Source organism: Carcharhinus amblyrhynchos, chromosome 8 (assembly GCF_965287045.1).
Source record: "Carcharhinus amblyrhynchos chromosome 8, sCarAmb.v2.hapA, whole genome shotgun sequence".
Classification (NCBI taxonomy): Eukaryota; Metazoa; Chordata; class Chondrichthyes; order Carcharhiniformes; family Carcharhinidae; genus Carcharhinus; species Carcharhinus amblyrhynchos.
In genome coordinates, this window is record NC_137331.1 from 112,492,318 (window position 1) to 112,515,530 (window position 23,213).

General features: G+C 43.6%; 1 protein-coding gene across 1 annotated transcript in view; it reads right to left on the reverse strand.

Moving 5' to 3' along the window:
• The window catches only part of LOC145347086 (protein APCDD1-like), a 37,000-nt gene that overhangs the window by 6,154 nt on the left and 7,633 nt on the right, over positions 1 to 23,213 (reverse strand). Inside the window, exons 2-3 of the mRNA XM_080194997.1 lie at positions 21,452 to 21,632; positions 14,777 to 15,308 (exon numbers count right to left, since the gene is read on the reverse strand). Of these exons, the coding sequence (XP_080051123.1) occupies positions 14,777 to 15,308; positions 21,452 to 21,632 (713 nt within the window). The remainder of the gene's footprint in view (positions 1 to 14,776; positions 15,309 to 21,451; positions 21,633 to 23,213) is intronic.

Below are 23,213 nucleotides of genomic sequence, written 5' to 3' on the forward strand. Positions count from 1 at the left end.
CCTAATTCTTACCATTAAGCCAACAAAATTCGGAGCTGGCATTCTAGCGCAGTACTGAGGGAATGCTGCACTGTCAGGGCTACCATATTTACCCCTGTGGTATTAAACCAAGGCCCCCACATGTCTGGTCTTTAGATGTAAAAGAACTCACGGAGCTATTGTGAAGAGCAGCAGGAGAGTTATTCCTAATGTCCTGACCAATATTTATCCCTCAATCAACACATGGGGAGGTGCAGAGGTTAGCATTGCTGCTTCACACTGCCAGGGACCTGGGTTCAACTCCGACCTTGTGTGGAGTTTGCAAGTGCGCCTCTGTGGGTTTCCTCCAGGTGCTCCGGTTTCCTCCCACGCTCCAAAGGTGTGTGAGCTAGACAGACTGGCCATGCTAAATTGCCCCTTAGAGTTAGGGGGATTAGTAAGGTAAATACATGGGATAGGGCCTGGGTGGGGTTGTTGTTTGTGCAGATTTGATGGGCTGAATGGCATCCTTCTGCACTGTAGAGATTTTAACATAATTAAAATAGAATATCTGGTTGCTACCACATTGCTATTTGTGGGATTTTGCTGTGTGCAAACTGGCTTTCATGTTTCCTGCATTACTCCAGTAGCATTACAAATATGAGGTTATATGAAGTGGTTATCTTTTAATTCAAAGTAAAATTGAGCATGTGACCTCTGATCGATTTTACCCAGTGATGAACCCGTTGCATTGGACTGGTCCTATTAAAACCCCAGTGCCAGATTTAACACCTGAACACAAAGGGAGAGGCAATTGTTCGCTACTGGAGACTTACTGACTCAGAAACCCTAGACACACGGAAGGAGAATGTCCCTGGAACAATGAAAAGAAACAACAAGGAAAGGGATGTTCTCAGTTACCCATCAGGCAGAATGTGGATGAGAGAATATTCTCTGGTTACGGAGCCTGTGGAGATTTAAAGACCAAGGAACAATCTCCTTGGCTTTGCCAGGGGAATGAATCATTGGAGTGGGTCTTGCTGTTGAAAGTCAATTCAAGGATTCTCAGAAGACAGAGGGAAGAAACTTCTGATGGACAATGGATGTTATGACTCGGTGAAGTGAGCCCATTGGAACTTGTGGGAGTAAATGGAGACTGGCTCCTGGAAAGCCTGCACCACAATTCCAGCAGAACTGTAATGTATAAACATGGGCTGGAATTTTCCTACCATTCCTGCCAGTGGGATCTTCCATCCCTGGCAATGGTGAAACCCCGGTGCGGGATTCCTGGTGGGGCGCACACAATGGGAAACCAGAAGATCTCACCGCCGGCCAGTGGCAGGCTGCCTCTGCCACTGTAAAAGAAACCACGGTGGGAGTGGGGGAAGAGCAGAATCCCACCCATCGTGTGTGATTTGTGTTCGTAATAAGTTAAGGGGAGTATTCTTTCTGCAGTTTAAAGTAATAGTTATCTCCTAAGCCATGTTTATTGATGTTGCTTTTAGTGTGTTTGTTGCAGTAAAAGCCTTAAAATCTAAAGTCTTCTTACAGGGTATTTTGAGTCAGTCACTGGGAATTCAAATCTATTTTTAAGAATTTGTTGGTCTCTATGGCAATCATAAAAATGCCTACTCTTAAAATACTTAATTAGTAGTAAAACACTTGTGAAAGGTGCTATATAAATGCAAGTTTTAAGAACATAAGAAATAGGAGCAGGAGTAGGCCATCTAGCCCTTCGAGCCTGCCCTGCCATTCAATAAGATCATGGCTGATCTGAAGTGGATCAGTTCCACTTTCTCACTTTCTCCCCATAACCCTTAATTCCCCTGTCTATCAGAAACCTATCCACCCGTGACTTAAATATATTCAGTGAGGTAGCCTCCACCCCTTCAACGGGCAGAGAATTCCAGAGATTCACCACCCTTTGAGTGAAGAAAGGGTTTTCTTTCTATTTTCTTTCTATTATCACAGGATGGACATTAAAAAAAAGCAAAAAATAATCCAGTTTGCTCTCCATTTAATTGATCTTTACCCTAAAATTTCAATTACTTGGTAATCAGAATTAAATAATTAGATTCAAATGATACTAATAGCCCCTTTAAGCACAATTCAAGTTGTCCCATAATTGAAATGAAGCTTCTGAATGAACAGACACAGCTGGTGTACCACAACTAGCTGCTGCTGCATCAGCACCCACCCACTCCTGAACCTCCCTTCCTCCCTCCCATGTCGATAGAGTGTGGGAAATGGCAAGAATATCAGACTTTAAAGCGTCCCTTTTCTTATCTTTAATTCAGAGTAAAGACCTTCTCTTATGCACTTATGTTTATACGAAGCCTTTATCACAGAGTCTGTCTCAAAACCAGATCAGGGAGTGAGTTATCATTCCAAGTACATAAGGCACTTTACTAAAGACCAGCCTCGTTAAAGGCAGGATTTCCAAGCCTGTGTGCCAGGGAATGTCGCTGGATTCACATGAGAATTTGTAAGCCAGATGCTTCATGCTCTCCCTTTCCTTTGAATATCTGAGGCTTTCCCAGTTTTGCCCTCTCGCCAACTTTATTTCCTCCTACCCATGATCTCCAGTAATAATGTTTCCTGGCTAACAAAATGAAGCTCATCAACCCTGAGATGCCTCAATACAATTTTTAAAATTCATTTGTGGGATATGCTCCTTGCTGGCCGGCTAGCATTTATTTCCCATCCCTAGCTGCCCAAGGGCAATTGAGAATGAGCCACACTGTGTGGCTCTGGAGTTAAATGTAGGCCAGACCAAATAAGTATGACAGATTTCCTTCCTTAAAGGACATTAATGAACCAGACGGGTTCTTCATAGAAATCATAGAATCATAGAATCCCTACTGCACAGAAAGAGGCCATTTGGCCCATTGAGTCTGCACCGACCACAATCCCACCCAGGCCCTACCCCCATATCTCTACATATTTACCCACTAATCCCTCTAACCTACGCACCTCAGGACACTAAGGGGCAATTTTAGCATAGCCAATCAACCTAACCCGCACATCTTTGGACTGTGGGAGGAAACCGGAGCACCCGGATGAAACCCACGCAGACACAAGGAGAACATGCAAACTCCACACAGACAGTGACACAAGCCGGGAATTGAACCCAGGACCCTGGAGCTGTGAAGCAGCAGTGCCACCCTAACGTACCGTTCATTTCTTCTGACAATCGACAATGATTTTATGGTCATCAGTAGATTCTTAATTCCAGATATTTTTTATTGAATTCAAATTCCACCATCTGCCGAGGTGGGATTTGAACCCAGGTCCCCAGAACATTAACTGAGTTTCTGGATTAATAGTCTAGCAATAATACCACTAGGCCTCCCCATATATTCTTGATATTTACAACATGCAATCCATGTTGGGCATAGGGGTGGCACCGTGATTAGGACTGCTGTCTCTCAGCGTCAGGGACCCTGGATTTTTATTGAATTTAAATTTCACCATCTGCCATGGTGGGATTCGAACCCAGGTCCCCAAAGCACTACCCTGGAATACTAGTCCAGTGATCGTACCACGACACCACTACCACCGCCCATTTTTTTCTGCCCTACTCTCCTTAAGTTCAAGTGTGTGAACATCAGTGGGACATGTGTGGGAGGCTATTTAAACGTGGAGGCCTTTACCAAGAGCCCAGCCAATGCTGTCTCTAACTGGCATCCCTAAAATAACTCACTTTCCAGCAGGGGCAGGAAGCAGACAGGATTGCTTTTTATTGCGCCGGTTTTATAAGTTAACAGGCAGGTTGGTTAGGACACAGTTCCACAGGCATCACTTCAAATGATGTCTGTGCCATGGGATCCATGTCTGATCATGTCGTCACTCAATGCCCACATTTTCCATGGACAGTGATTAGAAGTGGGTCAGATAGTTATTTTCTGAAGCACAGCCTCTGAGGTGTGGCAATGATATGGCACGGTGACACAGTAGTTAGCACTGTTGCCTCACAGTGCCAGAGACCTGGGTTTGATTCCTGGCTTGGGTCACTGTCTCTGTGGAGTTTGCACATTCTCTCCATGTCTGTGTGAGTTTCCTCTGGGTGCTCCCGTTTCATCCCACAGTCCAAAGATGTGTGGGTTAGGTGGATTGGCCATGCTAAATTGCCCCTTGTCAGGGAGATTAATTAGGTAGGGAAAATGCATGGGGTTATGGGGATTGGGTCTAAGTGGGTTTGTGGTCGATACAGACTCGATGGGCTGAATGGCCTCCTTCTGCACTGTAGGGTTCTATGATAAGGGGACGGGAAATGGCCTGTATTCGTGGACTTAACAAAGAGATGATACATGTAACAAGCAAATTCAAGAATCTTCTCTGATGTGGGAGGAAGCAGCCAGCTGAATGAAGCCATCATTGTGCATTGAGAAGATCTGAGGATTTAATTCATTTCTTTGGTCAGCATGACTCACAGAATGAAAGACTCCGGGCAGAAGGCTGAAGCCCCGACACTTTCCAGTCAGCACGGAGCATCTGCGCCACATTTATTTTTTTTGCTGCAGATGAAAATACTAGGTTGCTATGGCGATGGTCTTTGTTTAAACCTTATACAGAATGACTGCTGGCAGTGTTCATGTGGTGCACCTGCTTGCAGTGAAGAAAATGCCTCCTTTCCTTAATATTTCATTTCGAAATTCCAGCCAGTGCCAGGGAACTATGAGATATTTGGTACCATATCCTGGTAGGTACTATTTTTTAGCATGAAGCTTCCACTGTCTGGGAGTTCTGTCTGGAAGTGATTGGAGACACTTGGTTTGTAATGGCTGGATTTGTCCAATTGATTAAACTCCATTCCACTCAAATTTTTAAAATGTGCTTTTGTTGTTCCCCCCAGTTTTCAAACTGCAAACCGTGCAGCAACAAAATAGACAAAGAATGAGGGGGCAAAGCCTTAAAATATGGAGCAGCAGGTTTAGGACTGAGTTGAGAAGAAACTTCTTCACAAAAAGGGTTGTGAATCTGTGGAATTCCCTGCCCAATGAGGCTACCTCATTGAATGTTTTTAAGGCAAGGATAGATGAACTGTTGAACAGTAAAGGAATTAAGGGTTATGATGAGCGGGCGGGTAAGTGGAGCTGAGTCCATGAAAAGAACAGCCGTGATCTTATTGAATGGTGGAGCAGGCTCAAAGGGCCAGAGAGGTGTACTCCTATTCCTGCTCCTAGTTCCTATGTTCTTATAATCCATCCAAGGTCTCTGCCAGAGAGTGTGTCATTTCCCCCCAGTGGCCTTGTTGAGAGTAAGATATGTGCAGTTACAGGATGTGCATTGACCTCACTTGCTCGTCAATAAACTATTCAAGCAAGTCCTGTTACCCGTAACCCGTCTCTCACTGACTGGCCTACATTGGCTCCCAGTCAAGTAACATCTTGGTTTTAAAATGATCATCCTTGCTTTTAACTCTCTCCCTCACCTCACACCTCCCTATCTCTGTGTTCTCTGCCAGCCCTATAACCCCCCACCCCATGGAGATATCTGAGCCTCACAAATTCTACTCTCTTGTACACTTCCAGTTTGCGTTTTTCCAACATTGGTAGCCGTGCCTTCAGTTATACTTAGGCCCTAAGCTCTGGAATATCATCTCTATATCATTCTGCCTCTCTACCTCACTTCTTCTTTTAACAAGAATGAAAGACTCAAAATTATGTTCAGAAATATTGAACTTTAAATAAGACCTGTGAGTTTTTTTTAGAATGGACACATGAACCCAAAGATGGCTGAGGATCTAAAGTTAGTCATGGCTGAATTGCTGGTTTGTGATACTCTGAGAGACAGTGGGATTCCACCCTGTTTCTAGACACTTCTCATTGCCATCTCAGGTGGAGACAATGGGACATAATGGGAGATGAGTATTATCTCTTGAAGAAATCAAGACGGGCAATGTCCAGAGGAACTTTTGGATTTTACCTTCCAGGAATATACAAAGACTGGGATAAAAGTCAGCTGAAAAGCTGCCCTGCATTTGTGTATATGTGTGAACCAATGCTGGGGTGTTGGAATGTGTATGATACCGAAGAATAAGCCAACAGCAGCACCCCTGCAAAAGCTTTTTGCAGGTATGTACCCATCTCTCTCTCTCTCTTGTTGAACTAGGCCAAATCAGCAAAGACCACAGCTCTCTGGCAAATTGCAGAACACTGGAATTTTAAAACTGAATTTGCCTGCTGAAGTCAGCGCTACTGGAATCTCAAATTGCAACGTTACAATGCTCAATCATCTGTTCCCTATGAGTCAAGGACTGTTTCGTATACCTTTTCTCTTTACTTATTTATTTTGGACTCAATTCTCACTTCTAATCTGTTTGAATACATATGCATGTGTTTTATAATTTTCTTGCCTTTACTAGTTAATAAACTCTATCTTTAACTCAAGAAGGCCTGGTAAAATTGTCTTCTTAAAAATATTGGGATTGGAAAAACCTGTCCCTGAAGAAAGAAATTAATTAATCTTTTTAGATTAATCTTTTGCGATCAGCAGAAAGGGAGGCAATTCATCCCTCCTCATCTGGGGTGTAACAATTTGGAATAACCCAGCTGGATGGTAAGAAATTGAAGGATCTTGCCCAGGTTAACAATTTTGGGAACATCACCTGGTAACTGGTCGTAACATAAGACATTCCTGAAAGCCTTTGACCAAGCTTTTGGTCATCTGACACCTAATTTCTCCTTATGTGGCTTGATGTAATCCTTATTTTTTATCGTCATTTGGTGATACAGAATTTGAATATTGCTGAAAAAAGAGACTATTTTAATCAAAGCTTTTTGTCTTCCACTCATCGGAACAGTTTGCAAGAAGAGCAATGTCAGGCAAATCACAAATTTATACTGGATGAGAAGAGATTTCTGATTGGTTGGTAAATGGGCTGTAATTGGTAGAGGTGTTGCCATGGAGAGTGTGTCAGTTGATGGTGACTGGTAGTTAACTGCCAAGTATTGTTTGAAGCTTAAAACAGGTAGCTTGACACTGATTATTCAAGGCATTGTCTTGTGAATGAACCAGTGAACGGCTACCTGAAACAGGCACAATGTGTGTACCTGTTATATCTGTCTGCAAAGAACAGGGCTCTGGGCTACATGTATTAATACACAAAAAAAGTTCCTGTGAAGTGCCTTGGGCCTTTTCATTATAGTAAAGCTGCTATATAAGTTGTTGTTGTTGTTCAGGTTTTGCAAATCATTACGTAGAGCTTCTTTTATCCACGTGCATTGACACTGTTTAATCCATATAACAGACACTATAGACAAGATTTTCCAGGCCCCTGTGGCATGTTTTCTGGCACTGGAAGCTACTCCATTGACATTGGCCACCAGCAGGATTGTGCGGTCCTGCTGATATGTGTGGTGTTTTACATGGGTCGCCCCACCCCTGCTGCAGGATCCTGGCAGTGGGAAGGGAATTCCACCCTATATCATGGACGTTAGTAAAATACTCTCACTTTGCACAAAGCAAAGAAGTTTTCTCTGGCTTTCCTTACAGATGCTGCCAGACCTGCTGAGATTTTCCAGCATTTTCTCCTTAAGCTTTCACTGGCTGCTAGTTTCTTCATTCTTTTACTCTATTCTGCACCATTCCAATATCAAACATAAAAACAGCATTTTGTTTCGTACGGGGGATGTGGGCATACCTGGCAAGTTCAGCATTTACTGCCCACAAATAATTGCTCACAAGAAGGTAGTGGTGTGTCTGTTGCAGTTTATGCTGTAGGTACAGCCACAATGCTATTAGATAGGGAACTATTCTTGTTAGACTATTTTGTAGCAGTTTGATATAACAGTGTTCTTAGCAAACCATTTCAGAGGGCAATTAAAAGTCACCCAATTTGCTGTTGGTCTTGAGTCACAATGAGTTATAGAATCCCAACAGTGCAGAAGAAGGCCATTCAGCCCATCGAACCTGCATTGACAGCAAGTCTACCCAGGCCCTATCCTCATAACTCCATGTATTTACCCTGCTAATCCCCTGACACTAAGGGGCAATTTAACATGGCCAATCAACATCTTTGGACTGTGGGAGGAAACCAGAGCTCTGGGAGGAAACCAGAGCTCCTGGAGGAAACTCACGCAGAGAACATACAAATTTCACACAGTCACTTGAGGCCGGAATTGAACCTTAGTCCCTGGAGCTGTGAGGCAGCAGTGCTAACCACCATGCCACGCTGGGTAAGGGTGGCATTTTTCTTTTCCTGAAGGACATAAGTAAATTAGATTTTTTTTATGATCATCTGGTAGTTTCTTGGTCATTATTACTGTATTACATTTTTATTCCATATCTATTTAATTAATTGAATTTAAATTCCTGAGCTGGATTTGAACTCATGTCTTGCAAGTCATTAATATAACGAACATGATGGCATTTAATTCTTAGAAAACATTGTTAAGTTTGAAGCATGGGAGGTTATGGGATTATGGGGAAAGAAGATTTTTTTAAAAAGTGAAAATATATTTCATGTGACAATGTGCATATTTTAAAAACTAAATGTCATATATCTAAGTTACAATGCATACCAGGCTGTACAACTAAACATCTTCACACTCAAAACATCATGCTCAGAATGCAGTAATATCTTGCATAAATACAATATAGATATTGAAAATCAGCTAATGTTATAGGGATCTGGGTTTGAATATCGCCATGGGAAAATAATTAAGAGGCTACTGATGACATTGTCGATTGTTGGAAAAACCCATTTGATTCATTAATATCCTTTAGGGAAGGAAATCTGCCGTCCTTACCTGGTCTGGCCTACATGTGACTCCAGAGCCACACTCATGTGGTTGAGACTCAACTGCCCTTGGGAACTAGGGATGGGTAATAAATGCTGGCCAGCCAGCAGTGCTCATGTCCCACGAATGAATATAAAAAAAACATATATATTCAATATAAATTTAGACAATCTATTAAAACAAAGTCCAAACTGTTAAATCAGGTAGATGTTAAGGATTCCGTGATACTATTTCTAAAACAGAAAGTTCTCTGAGTGCCTTGGCCAACATTCATTGCCCAACCAACACCAAGAAATGAATGCAAAACCAAAATTTTGCCCATGTTGACATCCAAAATGAAAACAGAAAAATGCTGCTAATACTCAGCATCTATGGGAAGAGTAAAAAGTTAACTTTTCAATGCTGTTGAGCTGACTATCGGTGAGGCATCATATAATACCTATTTTGGTTACCTTGGGGAACTGAACTATGTTGAATTACGTAAATTCATTCAACCCAACAGCTCTGTACTAGTGTTCGTGCTCTTCATGAACTTCCTCCAACCCAAGTCAACACTGAAGATGGCAGAGGACAGGGACATGATACTTAAAGCAACACAGAAGGCAAAAAGCAAGGCATACAGCAAAGAATGCTGGACGTTGGCAAACAGAAAAGTCCTGCAACAATGAGATGCTGAATTTAGTTCTTTTGATAATTATCAAAATGGTGTTGCCTGTGAGATTTTCTGATATGGCACAGTGTATCTTGAGTACTTGCATTCATTGTTAAAGCAGACTCAAAAACAGCAACTTACCCAAACTGCTGTCCAGTGACATGCTACAAGATCAGTATTAAAAAATGCTAAAGTGCCCTAAATTAACCAAGTGCTTGGTGGTCTCAAAGTAGAGATAATTTATGCAGTTCAGTAAAAGGACAGGCTGGCTACATCAAAGGCATGAGGCCCCACATGCAAGGTCTCTTCAGAGCCCTCCCCTGCATGTCTTGCTTGTTGTTTGGTAAAATCCATGCCCTGTGCTTAACTTTCTGTAGTTCGTCTAGAGAAAATGGGTTTTGCATCAGCTCATATTTCTGCACTGAGATGGTAGGTCAGATGGACACTGAGATAACACTTCCTGCAGAGAGAAGCCGCAGGAATTAAGTGATGCTCGATTATGAATATCCAGATGATGATGTCAAATGCCCCGGAGGAGAGATTTAACCAAGATTTCTTCCATTAATTGATGCAGCATTAGCCAGCCTGAACAAAAGGCTGACCCCCCCTTTACAGTTTATTTGCTTTTCTTTGGAGCATCTTTTAAGATGTGGAAGGCCGTAGACAAAAAAATTGGCAGCCAAGGCTGATCTTCTCCTCAAACTGAATCCAATCAGGAATAATCAAGGGCACAAACATGACATTATTTTCCTTTCCTTTGCCACATGACCTGCAGAGTGAGGCTAGTTCTCATTTTCCAGCCAGAAGTCAGGTTTAGTTCAGTTCACCTCAGCGTGTACCATGCATGGAACCTGTACTTTCCTGTTCCACAGTGCATTCATTCCTTGAGTCCATTGAGAGGGGCCATTACTCTTTCGACGTGATGGGGAAATGCATCTCAGTTAATTACTAGGAATGGTTCCTCTTGAGAATATTCAGATGTGACAAAGGCTCCTTTTGAAATTTGCCTCTAAACATTTCCATCTTATTTATATTGGGACATGGAGTCATACACTGCAGAGAGGGCCTTTCAGCCCATCATGTCCGCACTGACAATATCTACCACTAACGGCGCTATAGAGTCATGCAGTGCAGGGATATGTAAATGGACAAGCTCAATCCGGACATGTAAAAGTTAAAAATGAGACATCATAGAATCACACCGTGCAGAAGAGGCCTTTCGGCCCATTGAGTCTGCATTGACATACAGGAAACTCCTGAACTCCCACCTAATCTCTTCTACCAGCACTTGGCCCATAGCCCTGAATATTATGACATGCCAAGTGCTCATCCAGGTACTTTTTAAAGGTTGTGAGGCATCCACCCTTCCCGGCAGCACATTCCAGACCGTCACCACCCTCTGGATAAAAACATTTTACCTCACATCCCCCTAAACCTCCTGCCCCTAATGTTGGAATCGTAGAATCCTACAGTGCAGAAAAAGGCCATTCCGCCCATCGAGTCTGCACTGACAACAATCCCACCCAGAACCTAACCCCATCACCCCATGCATTTACCCTAGATAGTCCCCCTTACACTAAGGGGCAACTTAGCACGGCCAATCCACCTAACCTTGAAGCTTGTGACTGACTCTTCAACTGAAGGGAAGGGCTGCCCTCTAACCCCCACTCTTTCCACACCCCCCCACCCCCACCCCCACCCCTTGGGGCTTGGGGCTAAATGGATCCAGGGAATGGTGTGGGGGGGGGGCGCGGGCGGTGGGAATGGAGGGGGGGGGCGCGGTGCAGGGCCAGGATATTGAATCTGATTAAAGCAAAATAGTGTAGATGCTGGAATCTGAAACAAAAATAGAAAATGCAGGAAAATCTCAGCAGGTCTGACAGCATCTGTGGCGAGCGAATAGAGCCAATGTTTTGAATCCAGATGACCCTTTGTCAGAGCTCTATTTTCTCCCCACAGATGCTGTCAGACCTGCTGAGATGTTCCAGCAATTTTTGTATTGAATCTGATGATCAGCCATGATGAAAATGAATGGCGGAACAGACTCAAAAGGCCAAATGGCCCACTCCTACTTCTAGTTTCTGTGTTTCTATAATTGAATAAGTGGAGAAGGAAATGAAGTGTATGATTCAAAGATGAGGCAATTGTTGAAATTGGTAAAACAAGTCAGTTATGCAGTTGTAATGAAATATCATAACACGGGATGACACAGGCAAACTTGGAAGTTGACAAGGTCCCAAGCCAAGTAGTAACCAGACTTAAATTCTACAGATTCGCCTGCTTGAACCGCAACACACTTATGCTACGCTGTGAGATAACTGGTACTGACTAATGCAAATTGAAAGAGTACAAGGGTGTTAAAGCAGCAGAACAAACTATTTGAGCCAAACCTGTTATTAAGTTTGGAATGGCTCCTGTTCTGACCAAGACCACAAGAAACTACAAAGAGTTGTGAACATAGTCCATCACTCAAATCAACCTCCCATTCATTGACTCTGTCTACACTTCCTGCTGCCTCAGAAAAGCAGCCAGCATAGTCAAGGACCTCAGGCATACATTTTTCCATTTTCTTCCATCGGGAAAATGATACAGAAGTTTGAAGTTATGTACCAACCGACTCAACAGCTTCTTCCCTGCTGCCGTCAGACTTTTCAGTGGACTTACTTTATATTAAGTTGATCATTCTCTGCACCCTAGCTATGACTGTAACACTACATTCTGCATTTACTTCTCCTCTATATACTCTATGAACAGTATACTTTTTCTGTATTGTGTGCAAGAAACAATACTTTTCACTGTATCCCAATACATGTGACAATAATAAATCAAATCAAGTCAAAAGTCTGAGAGACAAAGGAAAGTTAGAATTGGAGCACAATACTGAATGTGATATAATACTGATGAGAAAGGCCATGAAGGGAGATAGAACATAGAAAAACTACAGCACAAACAGGCCCTTCGGCCCACAAGTTACTACTAGACTTACCTATAAATAGAATATAGAGATGTTGTGCCAATAGACATGGAACTCTGACGAACAATTCACTGATGAAGAAACCTCACTTATCATGGCTCTTACACTTGGATAATCACTTGTCCTGATTGATAAGGTTGCCTCATCATGAATGTGCTATGGTCTCATGGGATGTGGGCGTCGCTGGTTGGGCCAGCATTTGTTGGCCATCCCGAAATACCCTACAACTGAGTGGCCATTTCAAAGGGTAGTTAACAGTCAACCACATTGCTGTGGATCTGGAGTCACATGTGGGCCAGATGATCCAGACAGGTTTCCACGACAATCGACAATGGTTTCATTGTCTCTGTTACTGAGACTTGCTTTTGTTTTAATTCCAGATTTTTATGAATTGAATTTAAATTTCACCAGCTGCTGTGCTGAGATTTGAACCTGTCCTCCCCTCCCTCCCACCACTCCACAAACATTAGCCCGGGCCTCTGGATTACTGACCTAGTGACATTGCATCTACCCCCTGCTCCATTTTTAAACTCCCCGGATTTACATTTATACTTGAAAGCTTGTCACAAGTAAAGATTACAGGATTGACTAACACATAATTTACTTCTACACCCAAGCAAAAAAGTTGGTTGCCTCTGATACTAGTCTGCACTGAGTTCAGATCTGACTTTGAAGCCAGTTTAGTGTTTGAATAAAATTCCAAAATGCAATTCAGACAGCAAAATTCCAGGGCCAGGATTCTCCGATCTCGTTCATCCAGCCACTGCTGCCAGAGAGAACGGAGAATTCGGTGCTCAGCCAAAACCCCATTCACTGCAGCGGGACTGGAGAATCCCAGGTGGAGGCAAGGACAGAGAATTCCAGCCCCGGAATTTCAAATAGAAATCCAATTTTTCATTCACTCTGTATCTTATGGAATTGGGACTTTAATTCTTTTAACAACTTTTAACCATAACCGCTACATTTCCTGCACCATTTCTGCCACCTCCTACTCTGCCTATATCCTACCATCTCCTACTCTGCCTATATCCTGTATCTCCTATTCTGCCTGTATCCTTCCATCTCCTATTCTGCTTGTATCCCACCATTTCTAACTCTGCCTGTATGCTGCCCCATCTCCTATTCTGCCTGTATCCTGCCATCTCCGACTCTGTCTGTATCCTGCCATCTCCAACTCTGCCTATACCCTGCCATCCCCTACTCTGCCTGTACCCTACCATTTCCAACTCTGCCTGTGTCCTGCCATCTCCTACTCTGCCTGTATCCTACCATTTCCAACTCTGCCTGTATCCTGCCATCTCCTACTCTGCCTGTATCCTACCATCTCCTACTCTGCCTGTATCCTGCCATCTCCTACTCTGCCTGTATCCTGCCACCTCCTACTTTGCCTGTATCCTGCCATCTCCTACTCTGCCTGTATCCTGCCATCTCCTACTTTGCCTGTATCCTGCCATCTCCTACTTTGTCTGTATCCTACCATTTCCTATGCTGCCTTCCTCCGCCATCCCCTGCTCTGCTTATTTCCTACCATCTCCTCCCTTGCTCCTATCTTGATTCCTGTTCAACTTCAGCTTTTGGCAAAGGTTGCAAGCTAGTCTATCTAACATTCTGAATTTCTATTTTGAGGCGTTATGAAATTGGAGAGACTGTGTTAAGCTGCAGCATTACCCAACATGGAACAAAAAAACTATATTTGAAAAAGAGAACAAAAAAAATCAAAGTAATATGATAGAATCATTGAGGATTATAGCACAGGGGGCCATTTGGCCCATCATGCCTTTGCTATCACAGGGACAGCTATCCAATTAATCTCACTACCTCGTTCCTTCTCCATAGCCCTGGAATTTTTAAAATATATTCATTCATGAGACCTGGGCAGCACTGGTTAGGTCAACATTGACTGTCCATCCCTAATTGCCCTTGAGAAGGTGATAAGTTGCCTTCTTGAACCATCACAGTCCATGTGTTGTAGATACATCCACAGTGCTCCTAAGGAAGGAATTCCGACATTTTGACCCAGCGACTGGGAAGGAATGATGAAATATTTCCAAGTCAGGATGGTGAGTGGCTTGGGGAGGAACTTGCAGGTCATATTTACTCAAAGTTGGGTGTCCAGAACGAGGGGTCATATTTTGAGGATAAGGGGTAAACCTTTTAGAACTGAGGTGAGAAGAAATTTCTTCACCCAGAGGGTGGTGAATGTGTGGAATTCACTACCACGGAATGTAGTTGAGGCCAAAACTTTGTGTGATTTCAAGAAGAAATTAGATATGGATCTTGGGGTTAAAGGGATCAAGGGACATGGGGGGAAGGCAGGATCAGGATATTGAATTTGATGATCAGCCATGATCAAAACGAATGGCACAGCAGGCTTGAAGGGCTGAATGGCCTCCTGCTTCTAGTTTCTATAACCGGTTTCAATAATATCAGTCAGAAAATGAGAGATACCTTAGCATTCTGCAGTGCAGGTTGATAGCTGGAGGGTCTGTAGTACATGCGCTGGGACCAATCCGTGTGGATATCCCCCAGGAAGAGCTCCTGGATCACGTGCTCGGGATTGTGGTGCAGGTGCTGTTTTTCCACCCTGAGCAGCTGCAGCTCGTGCATGGCCAAGTTCAGAGCTTGGAAACAGTTACAGCCGCTCTCGTCGCTCCAAATGTCGTAGCTGACGTTGGGCTCCCACAACTTCTGCCCCGGCACAAACCCCGGGCACGACCTGTTCAATTTCAGGCTCATCTCCTCGGCTGTCACCTTGTTGTGGGAGATGATCTGAACCCTGTGAAGTTGGTAGTCAGCCTCGGTTCCTCCTCGAATGATCCAGGAAGCCTGGCGCAAGCGGAGTTTCCCTTTGATCACCAAGGTGTAGGTGGGATGTGTGCAGTGGTTGTCTCCATAGTTAAACTGATAAGCTTTGAATGTGTTGTTGGAGTAAAACTTGTAGGATCTAGTGACGAACTCAGGACCTGGTCTCACCTCGCAACTGCAAAGAGATGATAATTAGTTGCACAGCCAGCAAGGCTTTAGCATCGTTTAGAAAGTCTGGTTTAAATTATAACATTTATTTCTATAAAATTGTAAAATTTATATAATTTATAAAATCTGGTTTTAGCATAGCTTATAAAATTTAAGTTTATTTATTAGGGTCACAGGTCAGCTTATATTAACACTACAGTGAAGTTACTGTGAAAATCCCCCAGTCACCCACACTCCGGTGCCTGTTCGGATACACTGAGGGAGAGTTTAGCATGGCTAGTGCCCCTAACCAGCACGTCTTTTGGACTGTAGGAGGAAAGTGGAGCACCCGGAGGAAACCCACATAGCCACGCGGAGAACATGCAAACTCCACATAGACAATGTGGGAATCGAACCCGGGTTCCTGGCATTGAGGGGCAGCTGGGCTAACAACTGTGTCACTCTGTCACCCTATGTGCCACTGTGCCACCCTCCATGTCACCATGCCATTCGTTCTTTGGAACATTGACAGCATTTTCAACGTAGACTGTTAGAACCAAAACTACATTTCTCTCTTTAAAGGTCTTTGCCTGAATTGTCCATCTACAGCAGTCAAGAAGTTGACAGCAAAATCTGTTTGTTTACCCATTTTGCCACTGGTTAATTGGAAGAATCTGTAACAGAACTCCAAATACCTTTGCTCTCCTTTTTGAGATAAGCCAGGCATCCACCTGTCTACCCTACCAACAAGGCAGTCAGGACCTGACTCAGTACAAAACTGTATTCTACTTTTCCATCGAGGACTATGGAAGGGAGGGTTAATGAAAGAACACTAATGGAGCTGAAAGAAGCTTTATATTTCAATTCATTATTGAGGGAGCACAGTTCCGGGCATCTATATTTCAGGTCTATGTCCGAATTGAATAGGACTAGTAATACAATGAATTCTCTTCAATTAATATCAGAAAGAATGTTTTACTCACAAACGATGATTTATCATTGACAAAAATGGATTTCTCCATCTCTCTCCTTGGCAACTCTCTGATGTGGAACTACACCATTCATAAATACAGTGTTGTCGTGGACTTAGAATAGCTTCTAACCACATAACCACCTCATCATCAAGATCATCTACTTCCAACTCTGTTCCATCATCCAACTCTATCCATGCCTTTGTCACCCCTAGACTTGGCTGTTTGAACTCTGCAGGCCTCCCACCTTTTATCCTACATAAACTGGAGCTCCTCCAAAACAAAGCTTCTCATATCCAAACTCACACCAAATCCCATTCATTTATCACCCCGATATTTGCCCACCTATAAGGCTCCTGGTTTCGCAATGCTTGATTTTAAAATTCTCATTCTTGTTTTCAAATTGCACCAAGACCCCATTCCTCCGCGTCCCTGTAATTTCCTCCAGACCTGCAACCGTCTGAGAAAGGACAGCACGGTGGCACAATGGTTAGCACTGCTGCCTCACAGCATCAGGGACCTGTGTTCAATTCCCGTCTGGGGTCACTGTCTGTGTGGAGTTTTCACATTCTCCCTGTGTCTACGTGAGTTTCCTCTGGGTGCTCCAGTTTCCCCCCACAGTCCACAAAGATGTGCAGATTAGGTGGATTGGCCATGCTAAATTGCTCCTTGTTATCCCAAGATGTGTAGGTTAAGGAGATTAGCGGGGTAAATATGTGGGATAATGGAAGTAGCGCATGGATGGGATATTCGGAATTCATTCATGCATAAAGCACTTCAGTTTCTTAAACAATTCCAATGGTTTTCCATTCATTATTCTATCTGGAAACCCATTCCACACAAGTCTTTGTTTTTAAAAAAAATCCTGATGACAATCCTAAAATTGCTTTTACTCGTGACTCCTTATCTAACAATTGAATTTTTAAGTAGTCTTCTGAGTTTCCTTATTCCTTCTCCTTAACCATTTCCTTCACAAAATCACTTCTCTGACTTGTTGGAAAACTCAAGTTAGTTCAATGTTTCCACATGAATCAGGCCCCTGACACTCCTCCTGTGTCATGCTTGACGATTCATCCCTCCACTCTCTGTACTCCTGAAGGGTATCCCCCATACACACAATATGCTTTCTTTTCTTTCTTTACCAGACCCTCGATATTACTTAACGTCCAAGGTTCCTAGGCTTGCCGCTCTTGCCCTTCACTCCTAGAAGAACATCTTGGCCCTGAACTTGCACTATTTCACTTTTAAAAGACTTCCACTCTCCAAATGTACATTTACCTGCAAGCAGCTGCTCCCAGTCTAGATTTGCCAGATCCTGTCCAATAATATTGAAATCAACCTTCCCCCAATTCACACACTTGATTTCTGGACTATCCTTAGCTCGTTCCATAATAACTTTGAAGCTTACAGAGTTACGGCCACTATCCACAAAATGCTCGCTCACTGACACTTCGACCACTTGCCCAGCTTCATTCCCTAGGATCGGATCTTGCACTGCCTCATCGCCAGTAGGTCTATCTACATACTGGCATGAAAAACCCTCCTGGATGCACTTTAAACATTTCAGCTCATCTAATCCTTTTGCATTAAGGTGATTTCTGTTAATATGGGTGAGATTGAAATTCCCTACTATTATGATCCTAGTCCCCTCACACCTCTCTGGATTTGCCTACATATCCACTCCCCTATCTCCCTCTGATTGTTGGGAGGCCTGTAGTATAATTCCAGCAAAGTGATCACCCCTTTTTATTTCTAAACACTGCCCATAGGGCCTCATTGGAAGAACTTCTTTATTGGCGGTACGGTAGCACAGTGGTTAGCACTGCTGCTTCACAGCTCCAGGGTCCTGGGTTCAAGTCCTAGCTCGGGTCACTGTCTGTGTGGAGTTTGCACATTCTCCTCGTGTCTGTGTGGGTTTCCTCCCACAGTCCAAAGATGTGCGGGTTATGTTGACTGGCCATGCTAAGAAATTGCCCCTTAGTGTCCAGGGATGTGTAGATTAGAGGGTTTAATATGTAGGGATATGGGAGTAGGGCCTGGTGGAATTGTGTTTGATGTAGACTCGATGGGCTGAAGGGCCTCTTTCTGCATTGTAGGGTTCTATGATTCTATAACTTTCTCAGACATCCTCCCTCGTTACTGCAGTGACGGTCTCTTTTATCAATAATGCAATGCCCCTTCCTCTCTTAAATTTACTCCCCCCACAATAATACTTGAAATATCTATACCCAGGTAAGTTGAATTGCCAGTCCTGCCCTTCTTTTAATCATGTCTCAGTGATTGCAACAATATCGTATATTTGTGTGCTGATCAAAGCTTTGAGTTCACCTGCCTTATCAGACAGGTTCCTTGCATTAAAATGGATGCAAGTTAGCCTTCCAATCCTCTCATCTGCCTTATCAGTCCTATGTCTTCTCTGCCTGTTGCACTGACCTAGTTTTCCTCCTATATTTGACTGAACCTCATTCCCAACTGTACATCTACTCTGTGTCTCATCTCCCTGCCAAATTAGTTTAAAACCTTCCCAACAGCATGACCAAACCTCCCACTAAGGATATTGGATCACCCCTAGTTCAGGTGCAATCCATCCAACTTGTATAAGTCCCCCACCTATCCCAGAAACTGTCGCAATGATCCAAAAATTTAAAACCTTCCCTCCCACACCATTCCGTTAGCCATGCATTATCTACATCAAGCTTAATCTGCAATTGTGCCGCACACTTACCATATCTTATCAAACTCATTCTCTATTCCTGAGCCGCCATTCTGATTTTATTGCTAATTCCTAGTTTGATAAAAAGAATAGCCTGCCTTCTGCAAATTACTTACTCACCGCAATGTATGATTTATGTATAAGTGGTGTTGTTTGTTGCACAATTTAAATATCACCTGAACATGCTATGGACACTTTTAAATGGTAGAAGACACTGAGTGAAATGTGTGCATATGAACAACTAACAAGCCCTTTCCAAATTTCTCTTCCCAACACCTCTGCTGAAGTAGATCTCAGGGGCGGCATGGCAGCACAGCGATTAGCACTGCTGCTTCACAGCTCCAGGGACCTGGGTTCGATTCCCAGCTCGGGTCACTGTCTGTGTGGAGTTTGCACATTCTCCTCATGTCTGCGTTGGTTTCCTCCCACAGTCCAAAGATGTGTGGGCTAGATTGATTGGCCATGCTAAAATTGCCCCTTAGTGTCCTAAGATGCCTAGGTTAGAGGGATTAGTGGGTAAAATATGTAGGGATATGGGGGTAGGGTCTGGGTGGGATTGTGGTCGGTGCAGACTTGATGGGCCGAAGGGCCTCTTTCTGCAAGGTTCTATGAATTTGGTACAGTATTGCTAAGTGCAAGCGCAGTAATGAATTGACAGTCATTTAGTCTAGTTTCACTTATGTTCATATGTTATAAAATAAGTTACATCTGTCCTTTTAATTTCAGGACTCAGCAGTGCTCCATCGCAAAGGGAACATTAAGCAGATCCAAAGTATTTGGACTGACATTGCTGGTATTCACCTGTTAAGTAAATTGTCCATGTAATGTAAGTCATACCACAGTTAACTGTGTGGAGCACATGCTCAACAATGAGGGATCCCACTAACTAAGCATTCGTTCAACACTGGGTGGAGTTGAAGTTATTCGGAATTAGTTTTGTTATTGAGGAAGTGACCAAGTACGAAAAGATTAGGTTCAAAGACTGAATCTGTTCGGAAGCAGCGTGTAGGTAGCACAGCGGTTAGTGTGGCTGCCTCAAAACGGGAGGGAGCCGGGTTCAATTCCGAACTGGGTGACTGTCTGTGTGGAGTCTGCACGTTAGAATCATAGAATCTTACAGTGTAGAAGGAGGCTGTTCAGCCCATCAAGTCTGCACTGACCATAATCCCACCAAGGCCCTATCCCCGTAACCCCTGCATTTATCCTTGCTAGTCCCCCTGACACTAAGGTGCAATTTGGCACAGCCAATTCACCTAACCCACACACCTTTGGACTGTGGGACAAAACTGCAACACCTGGAGGAAACCCACACAGACACGGGGAGAACATGGGCGGCACAGTGGCACAATGGTTAGCACTGCTGCCTCACAGCGCCAGGAACCCGGGTTCAATTCCTGACTTGGGGTCACTGTCTTTGTGGAAGTATACAATGAGAAGGTCTGACACTGGGAAGTTTGGAAGGACAAAGGGACATTGACATGTTTGTCCATAGATGTCTGAAGGCGGAAAGGCAGGTTAATAGGGTGGTGAAAAAGGCGTAAGGCACACTCGCCTTTATCAGTCGGAGCATAGATTACAAAAGCAGAGAGATCGTGTAGGAGTTGTATAGAACTTTGGTGAGTATTGCATACAATTCTGGTCACCACATTATAGGAAGGACGTGAACACACTGGAGGGGGAGATTCTGCCTGGGGTGGAACATTGAAGTTATGGTAGCACCATGGCACAGTGGTTAGCACTGCTACCTTACAGTGCCAGGGACCTGGTTCGATTCCCGTCTTGGGTCACTGTCTGTGTGGAGTGTGCATGTTCTCCCTGTGTCTGCATGGGTTTCCTCTGGGTGCTCCGGTTTCCTCCCACAGTCCAAGATGAGTGGGTTAGGTGGATTGGCCTAATCACCTAAGGGTTAGTGTCAGGGGGACTAGCTACGGTAAATGCATGAGGTTGTGCAGATGGGGCCTGGGTGGGATTGTGGTCAGTGCAGACTCAATGGCCTCCTTCTGCACTGTAGGGATTCTATGATTCTAAGAGAGGTTGGATAGGCTTGGTTTGTTTTCTCTGGAGCAGAGAAGACTGAGAGGTGGACTGATTGAAGTGTGCAAGATTACTAGAGGCATGGACAGGATAGGGAGCAGCTGTTCCCCTTAGTTGAAGGGTCAGTTATGAGGGGACACGTTAAAAGTGAGGGGTGGGAGGTTTAGGGGGATTTGAGGGTGGTGGCGATCTGGAATACGCTGCCCGGGAAGGTGGTGGAGGTGGGAGGCTTCACATCCTTTAAAAAGTACCTGGATTAGTACTTGCACACCGTAACATTCAAGGCTATGGGCCAACTACTGGCAAGTGGGATTAGGTGGGCAGGTCAGGACTTGTTGGGCTGAAGGGCCTCTTCTGCACTGTAGTATTCTGTGATTCTATGATTCTGATAATGTGTAGAAATCGTCTGTTTATCAGTTATTAGGCAGGTGAGGTTGACTGGTGTTTACTCACCTTGTGGAGACCCAGTGACTCTCCACCTGAGGTGGCATCTGGACAGTGATCCTGGCTCCGTTGTACAGGTGCTTCAACATGTGATGGCATTGAAAATCTTTGCTAAACTTGCCAAGGATCTTCTCAATGGACCTGCTTGATGTTCCCTCTGAGTAGTGGAGAGATGAAGCACTACCCAATCCTGGAATGGAAAGACACACATAATTTAAAACATGTGATCATGTTTTACGTCCAGTCCTAGTGATTGAACTCTCTAAACAGGCTGTTACAAATGAATAGGAAATGATTCAGGTTTATGAATTACCATGAATTTTGTGTGTTAGCGTTCGTATTTTATCCAATCTATAATTTCAGGTTAAGTTTGTGTTTGTCTTTTTGTAATGAAGGGACCTGTAAAGTTTATTGTTTGAGTATATTTTCAATATGTGGAAAGGTGTGGTTTCCAATGACGGACAGAAGACTATAAGACATAGGAGCAGAAGTAGGCCAATTGGCCCATTAAGATTTCCCTTGGAGATAGTCCTGAAGAAAACTGTACATATGAAGCCTACACTTGCTTCCCTATCCTGGGTATTTGTATAATTTTGACACTAAAAACGTGAATTGGCTGCACTTTGACTGATGTTTTGCAATTTAATTATGTTCTGTTGTCTCAACTAGTTGGCTGAATCAGTCATTTTGAATAAAACAAACTGGTCCGTTCACTTCTTGTAAAAAACCACAAGCTGCCTTTGAGCACACTGAACTCAGGAATCCAGTTGCTCTCAGAAACACTAATTAACACATTGACCTTGAGTTTAGGTTCATAAAGGAATGTTGTGCTTCTAACCACCTTCCTGGAAGGACTCCTCAGTTACTTCTTTTGAAAGCCAGCATGAAGAGCAGGTTAATATTTCCTCTGCAAAGCACATCTCAATTATCCTCAATTAACCACTCACTCAGGAACCCGTGCAGCAATGCCCACAGCAAGTTTGATTGCCCAGCCACTTTGTTGTCTATTTAAACCTTTCTTTCTAGCTATAAGGATTGTTTGATTTGATTTGATTTGGTTTATTGTTATCACATGTATTAGTATACAGTGAAAAGTGTTGTTTCTTGCACACTAGACAGACAAAGCATATTGTACATTGAGAAAGAAAGGAGACAATTTGGAACTGATTCCCTCTCCCAAGTAAATAGCAAACTTCAGGGCAAAATGCACGAAAATAGATGCCGATACCTATTATGCCAAGTCACCGCACTACAACGCATACACATTTTTGGGGGTATTAATGATACAGGGGGTGTGACAATACTACTGTTGGCATTTGCCCGGCTCACTGTCAGAGATGGAAAACCATTGGGTGTCTACAAGATGTGTAAACCCGAGTTAATATCACACAGTGGTAATGAGCAATGTGGGCTTCACTTTGCCCCTTCCGAGCACCCTGAACTGGAGGCTTCCATAAGCCAGTGAGGAAGGACACTGGGGTTAAAGATCATTCAGTAGCTATCTTTGACTGGAAGAGTTTGACTCTGGCACTCGTTGGCACTGAGAAGTCTGAGCAGCAACTTCTTCACCCAAAAGATGGTGAATGTGTGGAATTCATTACCATAGAACGTAGTTGAGGCCAAAACACTATGTGATTTCAAGAAGGAATCTTGGGGCATGGGATATGGGGGGAAGGGGGGGTTCAGGAGATTGAATTTGAAAATCAGCCATGATCAAAATAAATGGTGGAACAGGCTCAAAGGGCCGAATGGCCTACTCCTGCTTCTAGTT